Source organism: Dendrobates tinctorius, unplaced genomic scaffold (genome assembly GCF_039654945.1).
Source record: "Dendrobates tinctorius isolate UK_male_01 unplaced genomic scaffold, ASM3965494v1 ptg000030l, whole genome shotgun sequence".
NCBI lineage: Eukaryota > Metazoa > Chordata > Amphibia > Anura > Dendrobatidae > Dendrobates > Dendrobates tinctorius.
This window is the reverse complement of record NW_027361698.1, coordinates 5,657,586-5,677,530: the sequence shown is the minus strand read 5'-3', so window position 1 is coordinate 5,677,530 and position 19,945 is coordinate 5,657,586. Positions and strand designations below refer to the sequence as shown.

At 43.5% G+C, this 19,945-nt stretch overlaps 1 protein-coding gene across 2 annotated transcripts in view; it reads left to right on the top strand.

Annotated features, from left to right (window-relative positions):
• PPA2 (inorganic pyrophosphatase 2) overlaps nucleotides 1-17,298 on the top strand; it is a 63,734-nt gene extending 46,436 nt beyond the window's left edge. For both annotated transcript variants that reach the window (XM_073571812.1, XM_073571811.1), the window contains 5 exons: nucleotides 10,103-10,230; nucleotides 14,186-14,271; nucleotides 14,708-14,777; nucleotides 15,897-15,936; nucleotides 17,147-17,298. In XM_073571812.1, the coding sequence (XP_073427913.1) occupies nucleotides 10,103-10,230; nucleotides 14,186-14,271; nucleotides 14,708-14,777; nucleotides 15,897-15,936; nucleotides 17,147-17,175 (353 nt within the window). In that variant the 3' untranslated portion in view covers nucleotides 17,176-17,298. The remainder of the gene's footprint in view (nucleotides 1-10,102; nucleotides 10,231-14,185; nucleotides 14,272-14,707; nucleotides 14,778-15,896; nucleotides 15,937-17,146) is intronic.
• Nucleotides 17,299-19,945: the final 2,647 nt, after the last annotated feature.

Sequence of the window (19,945 nt, the reverse complement as noted above, 5' to 3'; positions counted from 1 at the left end):
TGCATCAATTCCACGTGCTCAATGATGCTTCTGTGGGGCGTGACTTTGGCTTCCCAGGTTTCCTTGGCTATATCTAGGAGTCCTCGCGGATGTCGTCCATACAGCAGCTCGAAGGGCGAGAACCCCGTGGAGGCCTGGGGAACTTCACGGATAGAAAACAGTAGATACGGTAAGAGACAATTCCAGTCTCTACCGTCTTTCTCTATGATTTTTCTTAGCATGCTCTTCAGTGTCTTGTTAAAACCCTCCGTCAGGAACAATGGATCTGACAGGCGCAGCTCTTCTACTTTCATTTCTCCCTTCTCACCAGATTTTCAGGAAACCCCCTCCCTCTAGATAGTCTCCTGGCTCTAGCTGCTGTGTGAAACCTGATACCACAGTTGGTCTGCAGAGCTTCAGGAAGGAAGATATAGCTGTGCTGGCTTCTCATGCTCATTGGTCCCGAACACATGACACTTTATAAGGATGGTATGTAATGTTTTTAGTCATTACTATTGTTTATTTAACTTGTTTTATGAATTGATAGAGAAAGGTTTGTGGATATTTCATATAAATAAGGCAGATTTTCTTACAAATGAAAGTGTACTTCTCAGTAGTTTTTGAAATTTGTGTATATCAAAGTTATTACTTTTATGTTGAGTAAATGGGTTTGTTTTGCACCTGATAATGTGTAGTCTCTTTTATTACATCCCTATGAAGGTCTCTGATCACTTTTAGATCACTGAAATTGAGAAAATTAGATATTCTAGGCATTTTTCTAGCCTGCGCTTGACAGGCACATTGTTCCATTACGAGTTAGTGCGAATATTGTTCCTGGCGGAGGGTTAAATCTTTCAACAAGGCCATCTGACTGCAGATGATACACTGAAGTCATCAGCTGGGAGATTTGCAGAACCTTGCACAATTCCCTCATCACCTTGCTCATAAAAGGTGTCCTGTTGTGAGTTCATTTTCCCCTTCGTCACTGAGGTCTGGTGAACTCCCTATTCTGGTAAAGGAAGGTAATGAGCCTGATTATCAGGCACCTGAGCCTAATGAGTATGACTGGCTGAGTGGAGTCACGGACTGGATATAAGGCTGCCGACGCCCTTCTGCCCTGCGGGTGATTTCTCTGTGGACTTCTAGGACACCAGTCTGATTCCTGCTCCTCTAAAGCTAAGCTTTCTGTTTTGCCTGTTTGCATTTTTGTTTTGTTTTTTGTTTTCCTTGCTTTTCTGTATTCTGCCATTCCCTGCTGGGGTGAGCTGAATCTCCTTTTGCCTGTAGCTCTGTCTTCAGAATATTCCTGAGTACTGACATAGCTTTTTTGAAGCCTAGCGTCTTCAGGGCCTTTTTTACTGTCAGTCTGTTGGCTCTTATTATCATAGGGTTTTTCACGGATTGCAGACAGCAGCCTTCCTGTCCTTTTCTATCTAGTTAGTTTGGGCCCCGTCTTTGCTCTGTCTATCTTTCTGTCTGTGTTAGTATTTTCATCTTGCTTCACCGTCATTATATGTTGGGGGCTGCCTATTGCTTTGGGGTCTGCTCTGGGGCAGCTAAGATTTCCCCTTTCTTTCTTTAGGCCTATTTAATTCTCCGGCTGTGATCGAGAGGTCTAGGGCATCATAGGAACCCCCCACGGCTACTGCTAGTTGTGTTGATAGGTTCAGGGGTCTGCAATCCGATAACTGCCAACTTCTCTGGTTTTCTGGACTTAGCTAGCATTTCTGTTTTTGCCTCCTACGGTGACTCAATCATAACAGAATCACCTGCCATACCGCAGATCCTAGGGTACTCAATAGCAGGAAAGAATTGTGTTTAAAAAAAAAAAAAAAGTGTGTGTGTATATTCTTTCCTCTATATCTCTGAGGCCGTAGGGGGAATTTTTTTTTTTTTTCTCTCTCAATGGAGATAAAGCAATTGTCTGATCGTGTGGAGCAGCTTGCTGCGGAAGTGCGGGGAATTTCCACCTACCTTGCTCGTTCGCATGCTGTTGAACCAAAGATCCCTACACCTGATGTATTTTTTGGGGATCGATCTAAATTTTTGAGTTTCAAAAATAATTGTAAATTATTTTTTGCCTTGAAGCCTAACTCGTCAGGGAGCTCCGCGCAGCAGGTTAAAATTGTCATCTCTTTGCTGCGTGGTGATCCCCAGGATTGGGCGTTTTCTTTGAAACCAGATGATCCTATTCTGGCTAATGTGAACGCATTCTTTCAAACTTTGGGGTTGTTGTATGACAAACCTATTGCTATTGATCAGGCTGAAAAGACCCTGTTGGCATTGAACCAGGGTCGAGATTCTGCAAAGTTGTACGGTCAAAAGTTCCGAAAGTGGGCGGTCCTTACTACCTGGAATGATAATGCCTTGGCTGCTCTCTTTCGGAAGGGTTTGTCAGAAGCCGTAAAAGATACTATGGTGGGATTTCCTGTTCCCTCTGGTCTGGACGATTCTATGTCATTAGCCATTCAGGTTGATCGGCGTTTACGTGAACGCAGGATTGCACAAGAGGTGTTGCCACCGGTTGAACAGACGTCTGAACCTATGCAATGTGATAGAGTTTTGTCTAAGGCGCAACGTCAGGAGTTCAGAAGGCGTAATAAGCTGTGTTTTTTCTGTGGAGATGCCTCGCATATTATTTCTGTTTGTCCTAAACGAGAGAAACGCTTTGCACACACGTTTTCTGTTGGTGGTGTTCAACCTAAGTTTCTTCTGGCAATTACTCTGATCTGCTCCCTGTCCACATTTTCCGCCAGGGCATTTGTGGATTCGGGAGCAGCGCTAAACCTAATGGACTTGGATTTTGCTAAACGTTGTGGATTTCCGATGACACCTCTGCAGACGCCTATCCTTTTGAGGGGGATTGATGCTACTCCTTTGGCTAAAAATAAACCTCAGTTTTGGACCCAGGTGGTCATGCGGGTCGCCCCAGACCATCAAGAAAATTGCAGATTTTTGGTATTACATGGTCTGCATGATGCCGTTGTTCTGGGGTTTCCCTGGTTGCAAATTCATAATCCAGTTTTGGATTGGAAATCTGTGTCTGTGGTGAGTTGGGGTTGTCGGTGTGCCTTTAGTGAGGCTCCGTTTTTTTCCACCTCTCCTCAGTCGCATGATGTTCCTGACTATTTGGCGGACTTTTATGATGTATTTAGTGAGAATGAGTCTGCGTCCTTGCCTCCTCATAGGAGTTATGACTGTGCAATTGAACTAAGCCCGGGGTGTAAATTTCCCAAGTGTCGGCTCTTCAATTTATCTGTACCCGAGCATGAGGCTATGCGGTCCTATATTAAGGAGGCGTTGGAGAAGGGTCATATTAGACCATCCTCTTCACCCTTAGGTGCCGGTTTTTTTTTGTGGCCAAAAAGGATGGTTCTTTAAGGCCTTGTATTGATTATCGTGCCCTCAATAAAATTACTATTAAATATCAGTATCCGTTACCCCTGATTTCGGATCTATTCTCTAGAGTTAGAGGTGCTTGCTGGTTTACCAAGCTTGACCTCAGGGGGGCGTATAATCTTATCCGCATTAAGCAGGGGGATGAATGGAAGACGGCGTTTAATACTCCGGAGGGACATTTTGAGTACCTGGTGATGCCTTTTGGGCTCACTAATGCCCCTTCTGTCTTCCAGTGCTTCATGAACGATATTTTCCGAGACTTTGTCGATAAATTTTTGATTATCTATCTGGATGATATTTTGATCTTCTCCAAGGATTGGGATTCTCATGTGGAACATATTCGGACTGTGTTCCAGATCTTGACGGAGAATTCCCTGTATGTCAAAGGATCGAATTGCCTTTTTGGAGTACAGAGGATTTAATTTTTGGGATTTATTTTGTCTCCGTCAACTATTGAAATGGACCCGGCCAAGGTACAGGCCATTTATGATTGGGTTCAGCCCACTTCTTTGAAGGCCCTCCAGAAGTTTTTGGGTTTTGCTAATTTTTATCGTAAATTTATAGCAAAATTTTCTAGTATTGCCAAGCCATTGACTGATCTGACTAAGAAGGGTGCTGATGTGTTGAATTGGTCTCCTGAGGCTGTTGCTTCCTTTCAGGAGCTGAAGCGAAGATTTCCCTCCGCCCCGGTTTTGCGGCAACCTGATGTCTCACTCCCGTTCCAGGTAGAGGTGGATGCTTCTGAGATTGGTGCAGGAGCTGTGTTGTCCCAAAAGGATCCTGTAACATCTAAAATGAATCCCTGTGCTTTCTTTTCCCGAAAGTTCTCTCCATCTGAACGTAACTATGATGTGGGGAATCGGGAACTGTTGGCCATGAAATGGGCATTTGAGGAGTGGAGACATTGGTTGGAGGGAGCTAAACATCAAGTTGTGGTCCTCACTGACCACAAGAATTTGATTTACCTAGAGTCGGCTAAACGCTTGAACCCTAGACAGGCTAGGTGGGCCTTGTTTTTTACACGTTTTGATTTTGTGGTCTCTTTTCTTCCTGGCACTAAGAATGTCAAGGCAGACGCCCTCTCTAGGAGTTTCTTTGCTGATTCTCCTGTGGTGACCAAGCCTGCTACCATCTTAGGCGAGGGGGTAGTTCTTTCTGCCATCTCGCCCGATTTGAGACTTGCTCTGCAAGAGTTCCAGGAGGACAAACCTGAGCGTTGTCCCAGTGGAAGGTTGTATGTTCCTGACCAGTGGAAGAAGAGAGTGATGTCTGAAGTTCATTGCTCTGCATTGGCTGGTCATCCAGGTATTTTTGGTACTAGAGATCTGGTGAGTCGCTCTTTTTGGTGGCCCACCTTGTCTCATGATGTCAGGAATTTTGTGCAGTCCTGTGGGACTTGCTCCCGGTCTAAATCTTGTTCTCGCTCTAGTAGGTTGTTGATGCCTTTGCCGGTCCCCAGGAGCCCATGGACCCATATTTCAATGGATTTCATCTCTGATATGCCGGTCTCTCAAAGAATGACTGTTATTTGGGTGATTTGTGATAGGTTCTCTAAGATGGTTCATCTTGTACCACTCCCTAAGTTGCCATCTTCCTCTGAGTTGGTGCCCCTGTTTTTGCAACAGGTGGTTCGCTTACACGGGATTCCTGAGAACATTGTATCTGACAGCGGAGTTCAGTTTGTATCTAGATTTTGGAGGACTTTCTGTTCCAAGCTGGGAATTCAGTTGTCCTTCTCCTCTGCTTTTCACCCTCAGACCAATGGGCAGACAGAGAGAACAAACCAGACCTTGAAGTCGTATTTGAGATGTTTTATTTCCGCTGATCAGGATGATTGGGTTTCATTTTTGAAATTTGCTTTAAATAATAGAGCTAGTTCTGCCACTTTGATGTCACCTTTTTTTTGTAACTTTGGGTTTCATCCTCGATTTTCTTCAGGGCAGGTGGAGCCTTCTGTCTGCCCAGGTGTTGACACTGTGGTGGAGAGAATGCACCAGATCTGGGACCAAGTGGTGGATAAGTTATCTCTCTCCCAGGAAAAGGCCCAGCGGTTTTCCAATCGACATAGGACCATTGGTCCCCAGTTTAAGATTGGTGATATGGTGTGGTTATCATCAAAAAATATTGCTATGAAGGTGGCTTCTCCTAAGTTTAAGCCTAGATTTATTGGACCTTACAAGATTTTGGAGATTATTAATCCGGTCTCTTTTCGTTTGGCTCTTCCTGTCACATTTAAAATCCATATTGTGTTCCATAAGTCCTTGTTGAAGAGGTTTGTTGAACCAGTTGTTCATGGGGTGGCACCTCCAGACCCTGTATTGGTTGAAGGTAACATGGAATATGAGAGAAAATACTGGATTCCCGTCTGGTTAGACGGAGACTCCAGTATTTGGTTAAGTGGAAGGGTTATGGTCAGGAGGATAATTCCTGGGTCTCTGCCTCTGAGATTCATGCCAAAAGATTGGTGCGTGCATTTCATCGGGCTCACCCTGATCGCCCTGGTGGCGTGGTTGAGGGTTCGGTGACCCCTCCTCAAGGGGGAGGTACTGTTGTGAGTTCATTTTCCCCTTCGTCACTGAGGTCTGGTGAACTCCCTATTCTGGTAAAGGAAGGTAATGAGCCTGATTATCAGGCACCTGAGCCTAATGAGTATGACTGGCTGAGTGGAGTCACGGACTGGATATAAGGCTGCCGACGCCCTTCTGCCCTGCGGGTGATTTCTCTGTGGACTTCTAGGACACCAGTCTGATTCCTGCTCCTCTAAAGCTAAGCTTTCTGTTTTGCCTGTTTGCATTTTTGTTTTGTTTTTTGTTTTCCTTGCTTTTCTGTATTCTGCCATTCCCTGCTGGGGTGAACTGAATCTCCTTTTGCCTGAAGCTCTGTCTTCAGAATATTCCTGAGTACTGACATAGCTTTTTTGAAGCCTAGCGTCTTCAGGGCCTTTTTTACTGTCAGTCTGTTGGCTCTTATTTTCATAGGGTTTTTCACGGATTGCAGACAGCAGCCTTCCTGTCCTTTTCTATCTAGTTAGTTTGGGCCTCGACTTTGCTCTGTCTATCTTTCTGTCTGTGTTAGTATTTTCATCTTGCTTCACCGTCATTATATGTTGGGGGCTGCCTATTGCTTTGGGGTCTGCTCTGGGGCAGTTTAGATTTCCCCTTTCTTTCTTTAGGCCTATTTAATTCTCCGGCTGTGATCGAGGGGTCTAGGGCATCGTAGGAACCCCCCACGGCTACTGCTAGTTGTGTTGATAGGTTCAGGGGTCTGCAATCCGATAGCTGCCAACTTCTCTGGTTTTCTGGACTTAGCTAGCATTTCTGTTTTTGCCTCCTACGGTGACTCAATCATAACAGTGTCCCCTGGTTGGTCAGGATCTCATGTGGCAAACCCGTCCGGGAAAACACATGGACCAGCTCGTGGGCTATACTCTTCGCTGAGGAATTTCTCAGGGGAATTGCCTCAGGATATCGTGTGGCATAGTCCAGGATGACTAGTATATACTGATGGCCCCGGGCTGATTTAACTAAGGGACCGACCAAGTCCATGGCAATTCTCTCAAATGGCACCTCAATAATGGGCAATGGCATAAGGGGGCTCTGGAAATGAGGGGTGGGGGCAGTTAACTGAAATGTAGGGCAGGACCTGCAATAGTTTACTATTTTCCGGTGACACCCAGGCCAATAGAACCTCAGCACAACCCGTTCCTGCGTTTTTTCCACCCCCAGGTGTCCCCCCAAGATGTGTGAATGGGCCATCTCCAACACTTTCCGTCTATAGGGGCCTGGTACTATTAACTGCTCTACCAACTCCTCCCTTATTTTCGTGACCCGGTATAACAACTCCCCACTCATCATAAAATAGGGAAACCTTGTGTCCACTCCTGGCTCTTGAGCAACCCCATTAATGACGGTGACATTGTTGAAGGATTCATTTGGCGTTGGGTCCCTATATTGGGCAGTCCCAAAATTCTCACCGGCCTCTCCTAACTCCAGAATGTCAGATACAGGGGACCCTTCCTCCTCATCCCCCACAAGGACACATAAAGGAAACTCGTCTGCCTCTGGTGGTGGCGATACCTTATTAGGGTTCATTGGTTCCCTGCTCTTGCTAGCAATCTCAGAACCCATACCCCACAGATCCCAAAAGAGACAGAAATCCCGGCCTATAATTATCGGATGCAACAAGTCCCGAACGGCGCCAACTTCATGGGACTCGGTGCCATGTGCCGTTTCAATGTTCACCCTGGCCATAGGGTAGTCCTTTGCATCACTATAAATGCACCGAACGCTGACCTTTTTTATCCGGGAGTAGGTTGAGAGGAAAAGTGGCCCTAACAAGGGTCACCAAGCTCCCTGAGTCCAGCAGCGCCATTACTGCTCGTCCGTTCACCTTCACGGGACATGCTTGAGGCCCCTCGTTAGGTGGAGAGTTCACACTGCAGGCTGGGTATGCATAGTACGAACTACGGCGTCCCATGCTGCAGTCCATCTGCTCGGTTGTCAGGGGACAACGGGCAGCTATATGTCCTGGCCCATGGCATCTCCAACAAATAATATCACCCGTGGGGACCTTGGGCACCGCCTCCCCCTCCCCTTTTGACTTTGGATGCCCCACCCCTTTTTGGGACTCTGCCCCCTGTTGGGACCCCCAACAGGTTGAACATTTGGGAGCGAGGTGGTTTTTCCCGGTAATAGACCCAGCGGTGAACTCGCTGTGCCCTGATAGTCATTGTCACCCCCCAAACGTGTGAGAATCTCCGCTTTTAGTTTCGGATACTCCTTGGCGTCTTGTAAAGTCAAATCATAGTACACCTTCTGGTGCTCCCCCGTCAGATATGGGGCCAGTACCTCTGCCCATTGCTCTGGCCACCCTCTCAAATACTGTCAGGAAGGCCTGAACAACATCCTCAGGGGTCATTTTCTGTAATGCGCGTCTTACCACCTTCCTGATGTGGGTGTCATCAGCCAGACCTGGGGTTGGGGCGCTCATCCTGCCCTGGATGGCGGTTGCCAGAAGCTGCATCTGCTGCCATTGCTCCTGCTGGATCTGCTGTAACAACAGCTTGTTGGTCTCCTGTTGCTGTGAATGGAACTGGACCAGGTTTTTCAGCAGGTCCTCCATTATTCCAGGTAATGCTTGCTGCCTTGCTGCAAACTTGACCCAGGATATGCAGCAACTGTCTCAAGTCTCTTCTGGGAACGCTGCCCGCATTCTCCACCAATTGTAGGGATTTTACTCGCTCAGGTGCAATGGCAGTCAATCAGGAGGCAGGTTCCTTTTAAAGTTCATGGGGTTTATTGCATCACAACCCACAAAACAAAAGAAATAGCCTTTAGCTCAGACAAAACACAGAACAAATGTCCAGTCCTTTAGGCTCAGTCCTGGAGCCAGAACACACACAGGAGGCTTCCCCTCCCCACATAGAGCTCTGTGTTTCAGGAGTAGTCGACCTTATAAAGTTCTAGCCACACCCACAGACCCAGCAGCTGACTAGTCACGTGATTATGACCTCATCAGTCACCACAGGTCCTTGCAATACATTAGAAATAAGTTAAAATCCCACATTCAAAATAAAACAATTAAAAAAATTCAAACATACACAAATTTGGTATCGCTGCGTTTGGAATCGCCCGGTCTATCAATATAAAAAGGATTAACCTGATCGCTAAACGGCGTAGCAATAAAAAAGTCAAAACGCCAGAGTTACTTTTTTTTTTACCTCTGCGACACCTAAATGGTATCATTAAAAATGTCACCTCGGCATGTAAAAAATAAGCCCTCACCCAACCCGAGATCATCAAAAATGGAGATGCTACGGGTATCGGAAGATGGCGCTTTTTTTTTTTTTTGGCAAAGTTTGGAATTTTTTTTCACCACTTAGATGACCTGAAGAATCATAATGGCAGGTCAGTTTTGGCGAACCTAGCAAAAAAGCAAAACAAAAAACAACTGTGGAATTGCACTTTTTTGCTATTTCATCGCACTTGGAATTTTTTGTCCCGTTTTCTAGTACACGACATGCTAAAACCAATGGTGTCGTTCAAAAGTACAACTCGTCCTGCAAAAAATAAGCCCTCACATGGCCATATTGAAGGAAAAATAAAAAAGTTATGGCTCTGGGAAGAAGGGGAGTGAAAAACGAAAATGCAGAAACGAAAAAAGCTCCGGGGGGTTAAAGGGCAAAAAAAAAATTCTGAAATTTGTAAAAAAAATATATATATATATATATATATATATATATATATATATATATATATATATATATATATATATATATATATATATATAAATATATGTGTTTTTTGGCTCATGTAATTTTGGCATTTTAGATTTTTTCCCTTCTCATTACACCATTTACTAATGGGGTTAATTAATTTTATATTTTGATGCTTGCACGTTTATGGATATAATGATGCCCCAAATGTGTATATTATCTATATATTTTTGTTTCCGTATTTTTTCTACGACCTTGCTTGACCTCTTATGTTCTTTTTGAATCCTGCTAGGATTAAAAGCATTGAGTGCTAGGACAGAAGAGGTGGAGGTTTTTCTAAATAGAGAATGAGATATTTAAAAGCTTTTCAGAAATCAGATAGTGCAGTAGTACTACTGAGATCCTTGTTTTTTTCCCCTTACTGATGTATTAAATTGACAAGTTGTTGTAATGTTCTGTATGAAATGTACTGACAGCAAATAACTGACATCAGGTTTTTCCTTTTATTAGACATTGATGATGTCAAAAAGTACAAACCTGGCTATCTCGAGGCTACTGTCGAATGGCTGAAAACCTATAAAGTGCCAGATGGAAAGCCAGAAAACCAGTTTGGCTTTAATGGGCAATTTAAAGATCAGGTGAGATCAATTTCTCCTTAGGGCCCCACGTCACACATAGCGACTCACCAGCGATCCCGACAACGATATCAACATGTCAGGATCGCTGGTGAGTCGCTACATGATCGCTGGTGAGCTGCCACACAGACAGCTTCACCAGCGATCAGCACCAGCAACGCCGAGCGCGCGGCGTCGCTGTGTACTTTAGTTACCAGTGCGCTGATGCAGGAAGCTGATAACTAAGGTACACATCGGGTTTCTAAGGGACGTGTATCACTTAGAAACCCGATGTGTACCTTAGTTACCAGCTCCTTGCATCAGCGCGCTGGTAACTAAGGTACACATCAGGTTTCAGTGCACCGCACGGTGCTTAGAAACCCTGCGGTTACCTTAGTTACCAGCTGATCGCTGGTCTCCCGCCTGTCACATGCAGCGATGCGTGCTGGCCAGCGGGAGACCAGCGATGGAAGAAATGTCCAGGGCTTTCCCAGAGCGATCAGCGATACCGGCAGGGAGGGCGGTCGCTGATCGCTGTCACACACAGTGATCTCGCTGGTGAGATCGCTGTTGTGGCACAAAACTTGTGACTCAGCAGCGATCTCGCTAGCGAGATTGCTATGTGTGACGGGGCCCTTAGAGGGTTTGTGCCACGAACAGAAGTATATTTTAATCAACAGATCTTGGTATAATAATAAGTTCCACAATTGGATGTGTTTAAACAATGTTGCTGTGCTGAGATAATCTTATAACTGTGCCCCTGCTGTGTAATGGCTGTGTCTGACCATACAGGAACATGGTCTGGTCATACCACAACTCCATTTTTCCATCCACATTTCCATGTGAGGGCTTGTTTTTTAAAACAAGTTGCAGTTTTTATTGGCATAAATAGTGTTTGAGAAGGATGGGTGGGAACTTTGAGCTTGAGTAGGAATAACACATTTCCACTTCTTTGGGTTACATTTTAACAGTGCTAAATGTGTGGTAAAAATGACACATTTAAAAGGAATCTGTCAGCAGATTCTTGCTATGTAATGTGAGGGCAGCATGAGGATTTCCGGGATGTGCCACTTATTAGGCTGTTAAAATACAACAAGTGTTTCCTCAGCGGGAGAATATAATTACAGGACTAGCTGTGCCTCCACCACTGATTAGCAGCTTACTGTCTATATGCAAAATACATAGCTACTAATCAGGGGAGAGGGCGAAGTTGGCTTTCTGAGCTCTGATTGTGTCACAAATGCAGCAGCCAGTAAACTTAAGTGATACATTGCTGGAATCAGAGTCTCTTTCCCTACATTGTGCTGATGAGGTAGCGACAAAAAAACCTGGTGACTGATTCACTTTAATTTTGTTCTGCTGGTTTGTATGATTATGGCAATACAAAATGCCTGTTGTGTCGAGGCTGGGTGGAGAGGTTTGGCATGGGAATTGATAATAGAGTTAGAGGCTGGTGTCAGTTATGTGATACAGCCATAATTTACTATGTATGGATCAGGTTAATACAAGGGGTTAAGGAAGGGCTTTCTATGGCAGACATATTAAAATATGAACTGAATATGTTGCAATGTTTTCAATTACTGTTACTCTCCTGTGAGCGAGATTTATTAATGTGATCTCAAATTTCGACTAAGTTCACAGTTTTTTGAAGGCGGAAAATACAATTAACTTTTTAAGCAGGTTTTGATTCATGATAAGCTTTTTAATTTTTCTAGGCTTTTTTTGGATGGTGTATTTTATATTGATATTAATTAGAAGAATAATCAAAGCATATTTAAAGGTGTATTATTATTTATTTTAATTTATTTTGGAGTAAATCCACTTCAAAATACTCCTCAGAGAACACCATGTGAACCTCCGTGGTTTTTTTTTCACAGAAGAGAATTTGTTTATTCCCAAGCCAATAAAAAAGAACCCTGAATGGTCGTCATTTTTTTTTTTTTTTAAAGCATTCCCCATTTACTTGTATGGCTGTTTCTGATTCGCATACACTGATCAAAATAGGACATGATCCGAGTCTCGCTGATCTCATGCTCATATCCATGTGTTTCATGGATTTGTGAATAGATCCACTCTTTGGGTCTGTGTGCTTTCTGAGAAAAAAATTGGATGCTGGAAGAAATCTTGACCTGTATGTGTGAATGCATCCTAATACCTTATAAAACTAGACCAGATGAGCAGAATCTGGGACCAATTCAGTGCTGTGGAGTCAGTAAGCCAAACCTCCGACTCCTCAATTTCCATGACACCGACTCCACCAAAATGGCCTTAGCCAAACCTCTGACTCCTCAATTTCCATGACATCGACTCCGATTCCACCAAAATGAGCTAAGCCAAACCTCCGACTCCTCAATTTCCATGACTCCAACTCCACCAAAATGGGCTAAGCCAAACCTCCGACTCCTCAATTTCCATGACACCGACTCCACCAAAATGGCCTTAGCCAAACCTCTGACTCCTCAATTTCCATGACATCGACTCCGATTCCACCAAAATGAGCTAAGCCAAACCTCCGACTCCTCAATTTCCATGACTCCAACTCCACCAAAATGGGCTAAGCCAAACCTCCGACTTCTCAATTTCCACGATACTGACTCCGACTCCACCAAAATGGGCTAAGCCAAACCTCCAACTCCTCAATTTCCATCACTCTGACTCCACCAAAATGGGCTAAGCCAAACCTCCGACTCCTCAATTTCCATGACTCCGACTCCACCAAAATGGGCTAAGCCAAACCTCCGACTCCTCAATTTCCATGACTCTGACTCCACCAAAATGGGCTAAGCCAAACCTCCGACTCCTCAAATTCCATGACTCCGACTCCACGACTCCGACTCCACAGCCCTGCAATTCATCACACTTGTGCATCCTGTATGAAAAATGTCACTCTTCTTTCTAGACTGTTGTTTTTATACAACCTCTAGACCAGCTTGCCTTACCAATGTTTTGCCACAAAATGATGGATGCCATTAATGTGACTTACCGTATTTTTCGCACTATAAGACGCACCGGACCATAAGACGCACCCCAAATTTTCAGAAGGAAAATAGAGAAAAAAATAATAATGTGTCAAATGGGGGTCCGTCTTACAGTCTGAATTCAGCTTACCAGGGAAGGGATCCTGCACAGGTGGAGGAGTGGTCACAGGGCTCATTCAGTGGTCCAGGCTGGTGCGTTGGCGCTGTGCTGGGGCAGGTGGGCTGTGCTGGGGCAGCTAGGCTGTGCTGTGTTGGGGCAGGTGTGCTGTGCTGTGCTGGGGCAGGTGGGCTGTGCTGGGGCAGGTGGGCTGTGCTGGGGCAGGTGGACTGTGCTGGGGCAGGTGGGCTGTGCTGGGGCAGGTGTGCTGTGCTGGGGCAGGTGGGCACTGTGGTGTTTTGGTGGCGGCGGGCTGTGCTCCGGTGCAGGGGCTCCGCCGGCATTTCCTCAAAGCTCGGAGGCCCCCGCACATTCATTGCTGGCTGCTGCCATGTTGCGGTGGCCTTCGGGAACATGGATGCCGGGAAGATGACCACCGCAACATGGCAGCAGCCAGCAACGGATGTGCGGGGGCCTCCGGGCTTTGAGGAAATGCCGGCAGAGCTCCCCAAGGAGCACAGAGAGCCGCTGCCCCTCCACCGGAGTACAGCCCGCCGCCACCACCACACCACAGAGCCCCGCATCACCCGCACCAGCCTCCAGCCATGGTCGGAAGTGAGTATATTGCGACAACAAGATGCCCCCCCACTTTTCCCCAAAATTTTTGGGGAAAAAAGTGCGTCTTATGGTTCGAAAAATACGGTATTTTCCAAACCATGTTAGCCATGCTTTTTACTGTGTAATAAAATACAAACTGTCTAAAAAAACAACATAGCACATCTGTTTTGTATGCTTCTTTTTGGCACAAATTGAGCCAGAATTCTGGCTTCTTGAGCTACGTGTCTTGGCCGACAAGTCACATTAAGGTAACTTATATTTCCTTAACCTTGACTGTTATTTTTAGAGTTTTGCAGTTGGAATTATCAAAGAAACTCATGAACATTGGCGCAATATGGTTCATAAGAAGTCAGAGTGTGGTGATATAGTGTGGTAAGACTTATGTATGTCTCTTCTGCTGGACCTTTTGCTTAGTTATCTCGTTTTCTGTACAGTCCTAGTGTCTGTTCTGTGTTTTTGTAGTAAATGTTCATTTGAAGAACAGGATGGGGGTAAATAATTTCTGAGCGACTAACTCCTGTAACCCCATCCGATGAACGAGGCAATGATCACTATACACTACTCCTTTATTAATGTAGGGGACTTTGGGACCCCTCTTCTGGGATTTGTTAGGGTCCCAGCATTTTAACCCCCTCTAATGATACATTAATCAATTATCCTGTAGCTTAATACAAGTATTAACATAATTAATGTCTGCAGTCTTTCTGTGCCTTCAGTTTGATGCGTTAATGCACTGATCTATTAAAAACACTATAAAAGGATTTGTATTTTTTTATTCTACATTTTAAATATTTTTTTTTTTGCACAGTAAAAATGTTCTGATTACTGACAGCCCATTCTGCTGCAGTGCGGAAGAAGTTGCTGCTGTGGTTAAATTCGTAAGTCTGTCCTCTTGTTTATAGTAGTATTGGATTGCTTTTTAAGGATCCCGCTATTGGCTTTACTCATTATTCCTTCAAGGGTAACCTCTGTTAGAAGCTAAGAAGTGGTTGGGCAAATTGTTATAATCACATTTTCAGTAATTTATAGCCATAAAGTGTGAAATCTGCCACATTCCAGCTGCATGCTCAGAGGAACGTGTTTCCTTGTATGTTTCAATCCCTTTGCAGTGCAAATTAAATTGCTTCTCTTATGCCGAAAAGATTATATACACCTTTTGAACACTTTGAGTTGCAGGTACTTTTGCAAATGAAAGATTTGCCATTTGTATTTTGTTCTTGTTTCATCTTTTTGGCTTGTAGAGCTTGTATGTAATGCAGCACAGTGCAAGCTGCTCTATGCTTTTGTCTTCATTCTATCAGATTAGCTTCAGTTAGGACTCTTTCACATAATAGTTGTTTCGGTCCGAGTGAGATACGACGAAACATCGGACCACGCTTGGACCATTGTTATTTAGTGAGGCAGTGCACACGTCCGATTTTTCTGTTCTCGGACCTAGTGATCCGAGGAAAAAGAATTGCAGCATGCATGATTTGCTTCCAGTAATTGGGTCCATGTGTAAAACCATTCATGTCTATGGCACCCTTGAAAAAATGTCATCCAAGTGAGGTCCAATTTTCAAGGACAGACTGAATGGAGAAACTTTTTTTTTTTACTCTCCAAAACTGAGAAAATCAGATCACTCTGTGATTAGAGTCTTATCAGCAGAGTCGGACCATTTTTTATCCGATGGAGAACATATGGTCGTCTGCACCCTAACCTTAAGGTCAGAGGGCTTTTCTAAGCTTAATTTACGTTTTGAGTTGCATTGGAACTTTAACTTCAGGAGAGATCGGAGAAGTGGCTGCATAGAGAGCGTATGAGAACAGAATGAGATATCTAGCTGCATGCACTGTATTGTGTTACATGCAAGCTCTAAAAAACAAACGGTAGACAGTTTTTAATAAGAGAGAATGCAATAGTAATGCAATAATAATAAGATAAAAACAAACATTTAAGTAAAATTTCAGAACCTAAGCCATAAGGAGATTTTTTTTTTATTTTGTGTGTTCTTGCAGGTGCCATTGCTGGGGGATTCAATCCCGGTGTCCACTGAAGGTCAGTGTTTTACATTGGACAAAGTGCATGGAAACTGTCTAATAGAAATTTCCTTTGTCTATAGCAACTAATAACAGAGCAGCTTTTATTTTTTACAGTGCTCTTTAAAAGAATAATAGTAATGAAATTGCTTATTTCACCAAAACACCTTCTTTTTTTTTTTTATTAGGCAAAATCAGCCTTTACATTTCTGAATAAAACTTTGTTATCGAATGTGCTTTTTACAGTTTAGATTTCTCAATGCTATTTAAATATTATTGAAACTGGTAATCAATTCTGAGCATACCGATTTGCACTTATCCCTTTTGCACCTGTCTGGGTCCTATAGTATTTGGTATCCCCACAATTAAACCCTAGTAATTGCCCAAAGAGATTCTAAAATGGCCTATAGGAGGGGATTAGGGCTATACCCATCTCCAAGATCCTATCCCAATATGTAGTAGGCGTAGTAATATTAGCAAATAGCTCCATTTAGAAATGTAGTATTTCACTGTTGCTTACCCCATGTGCAGGGCATTGTAGTACCTTAGGTATCCATGGTTACAACCACGAACAACTAACTGTCATTATATGAGTAGTCGTCACCATGGATACCTAAGCTACTGTAATGCCTTGCACATGGGGAAAGCAACATAGCGAATAAGGAGAACTCTGCTACCTTTCTCTTTGGAGGTATTTGCTATTATTATTATTATTTTTACACCTATTACATATTGAGTTAGGATTTTGGAGATGGGAATACCCCTTTAAAGGGAATCTGTCATCCATTTTTAGTGATATCATATAAAGATATCATTCAATTCTGTGTCCCATAAGGATTCTATTAGGACTTTTGATTCCCCCCGACCCCGAACCTTTGATGCATAAATACCTTTTTTATCTTGGTTGGGGATGTATGGAAATCGCTGCGGTCCGATCCAATGGGCGGGGCTTATTCGCCTTCACCCCCCCGGATTGCTGAACGTAATCTTCATCTGTGAATATCACAGATGCCTTAGTTTGTCCGCACTTGCGCACTGAAAAGGCCTTCGGCGCCGCCTGCGCAGTATGCTGCTTGGCATCTTATTTTTATGTCAGTGGTGAAAGTAGCAAGAAATAATCATTGCCTTCGTGACTTTTGAAACTTTGTTTTAGTAGAATTTCTAATTCCCCAGAATAAACGCCACTGGATCAGACTGTCTTACTAATGTCTGACTTTTTTGTTTTGCAGTTGACCTATGGCATTTCATAAAAAAGTGAGCCATATAATTCCTAGCTACGCATACGCACATTGTCAAGAACCTTGGACGATTTGTATATATTCTTTTATTACATCATGGATTCTGATGACTGTGTAAATAAACACATCTTTTGTTAAAGTTCTTTAGTTGATTCCTTTTGATTCTTTTGAATTTTGCAATTCTGAATATTTTACATTTATTTTGTAAATATAAAGCTGCGTATACAGAAAATAGATACAAAGTACAACTGTTACCACCTTTTAGGTGTGGCTCAGCCAGCTGTATTGGGGAAAAGAGGGTCCGCAGCTTCTGAAAAGTGCGGCGGTAGCTAGCTCTAAGTACATCTCCATATGCTAGACAGGTTACGGAGCTCCCTTTACATTGCATGTCTGTAAAATGGACTAGAATGTCCATTTTTATACAGTATATACATGTTAGATCATGTCAGAGGAGAGAGAAATGATTTTTACACCGGATCTCACTTTTTTTTTTTTCTTTACATGATAAGGGACTGGAGAAACCAGCCCTGATCATGTTCTCCACGGTCTCTGCTACCCCGGAGATTTTCCAACTCTGGGAGGCGCTAGCTATTACCTTATTCCCAATCGTCGTTTTAAAACGGCGGTGATGGAATAAGACCTACAGCGGCCGCAGTCTTTATGCGTATCTGTGGTCACTATGGGGTTAAGTGAGGCACATCAGTCCCCATCCAACGAAAATGTTTCATTCTTTCATATAACTCATAAGAGCATATTCATCATGCATTTAAGCCAGTCTTGTGCTGTAAAACTTCTTGAATTGTAGCAAAATGTAGGTATTGTTACACCAGTCTCAGTAAGGTTTATTCACTTTGGAGCCAAATTAATAATTTACGTCACACATGTGTCAAAAGGTACAACAGGATTGCACGCCCTCAATCTCTTTCCATTATTAGACAGTTCAGTCCATAGTTGTCATACTATGATGATCTGGTGACCTCGTGCCTCAACTCGTGCTACATTTTTAAAGGTTTTATTCACTACTTTGATATTGATGACCTATACATAAGCTCAATTCAGTGCTCTGTTCAGTGGCCATTGTAGAGAGCTGCAGTTCTCGGCATGTCATCGACTCAGCTCCATACACTATGTAATCTGCTCTGTACGCTGTTAAAATCCATAGGCCACTGTTTTGCAGCTTTTTATGTTTTCATGCCAGTTTAAAGCTGCTCCATTAAAATGAGCAGATCTGACCAGCAGTCCTTAACCCAGAAATGTTACTCCGGTGCCTAGCTGGACTAGCATTTCTGGACAGGTGCACACCACTAAGGTGCACAAATTCATTAAGTGGCGTGCTTCTCATTGAATTTGGCTCATCACACTCCAGCAAGCCCTTCATTGATACTGTCATGCGCAATGCCAGTCTTCATAAATCGGCTCCATACACTCGTCAACGTTGAAATTGCAACACCAGGAAGGAAAATTGGTGGAATCACTGGATCGATAGACATGTTAATGATATGAAAATAATAAAAATGGAATTAAAATCTTCAAAACATCTGGATTTATTCAGTATCAAGAATAAGCTGCACGTGCAGAAAATATCACAATTATATGGTTTGGTATACTATCAGTGAGGTTGTTGACTGTTGTCTGATGAATGTTTTGCCACTCTGAACGAACTTGGGAATGCATTCTGCCACTGGCAGCTCCCTTCGCAATTGCCCACCCATGATGTACCATGTTAAAAGGACTTTGTCACCACAGAATGACTGGTTAAACCAAGTACAGGCAAAAGTTTACACTGATGAGAAAAAGAATAACAATATATACAGCTCTTTCTTCAACTCTACCCATAAGTGTTGGATTTGGGTTGAGATCTGAGGACTAATCTGTCATCTCTACTTTATTGTCATTGAACTATTTCTTTGCCAATCTTGACATGTTTTGGGTCATTGTCCTGCTGGAGCACTATGTTGTCCTTTTCATACCCATAATTCTCGAGTGTAACTTGTCTTGTAGAATACTTGCATTTTAGTTCAGCATTGAGACCACCATCAATCCTGGCTTTTGGCTGTGAAATAACCCCATACATCAGGCTTCCTCCACTGAAGTTGACAGTTCCTTCAATTTCTTGATTTGTTAGCTCCTTTTTCCCTTGTTTCTTCTAGACCTGTGTTCACCCATCGGAGCCTAATCTATTCACTTTCACCTAATCACTACAGTTCACCTGTTTCCAGTATTCTACTGTCCACTTTTCATACATTTGGCAATCTCGAGCTGACTCTTCTTATTACGATATTGAAGTTGAGGCTTCTTCACCATTTTTCTAGCCACCATTCCAGACTTGTGTAACATGTGTTGCACGGTACTTCCATGGATGTATGTGATCTCGCTATTACGAAGCATATGAGCCCCTCCACTGCCATGTTTGTCATGCCAGAAGTGAAAGACCTTGTGATGAGCCTGGGAGACTCCTATATTTTGCCTGAACCTCTTGACTGATGGATGGACAGACTTAATTTCTTATTATTACAACTGTCATGACACTCACATGATGCAGTCTGACAATTTTCTTGGCCAAAAGACCGCTATCTATGAGCTGGATGAGGCTGTTTCTCTTTTCTTGGGACACTTTTACATTCCCTTGTGAAGGCCTATTCAAGACATTGCACATATGGTCATCAGTCCAATTTTTTACTATCAATGCATCCAAGGCAATTCAGAAAATTTCGAGGCACCATAAAGGATCCTTGTAAAAGTTTGGTCTTTGTCCCAAAACTTTTAAAACATCACAACAGTGAAGAGAAA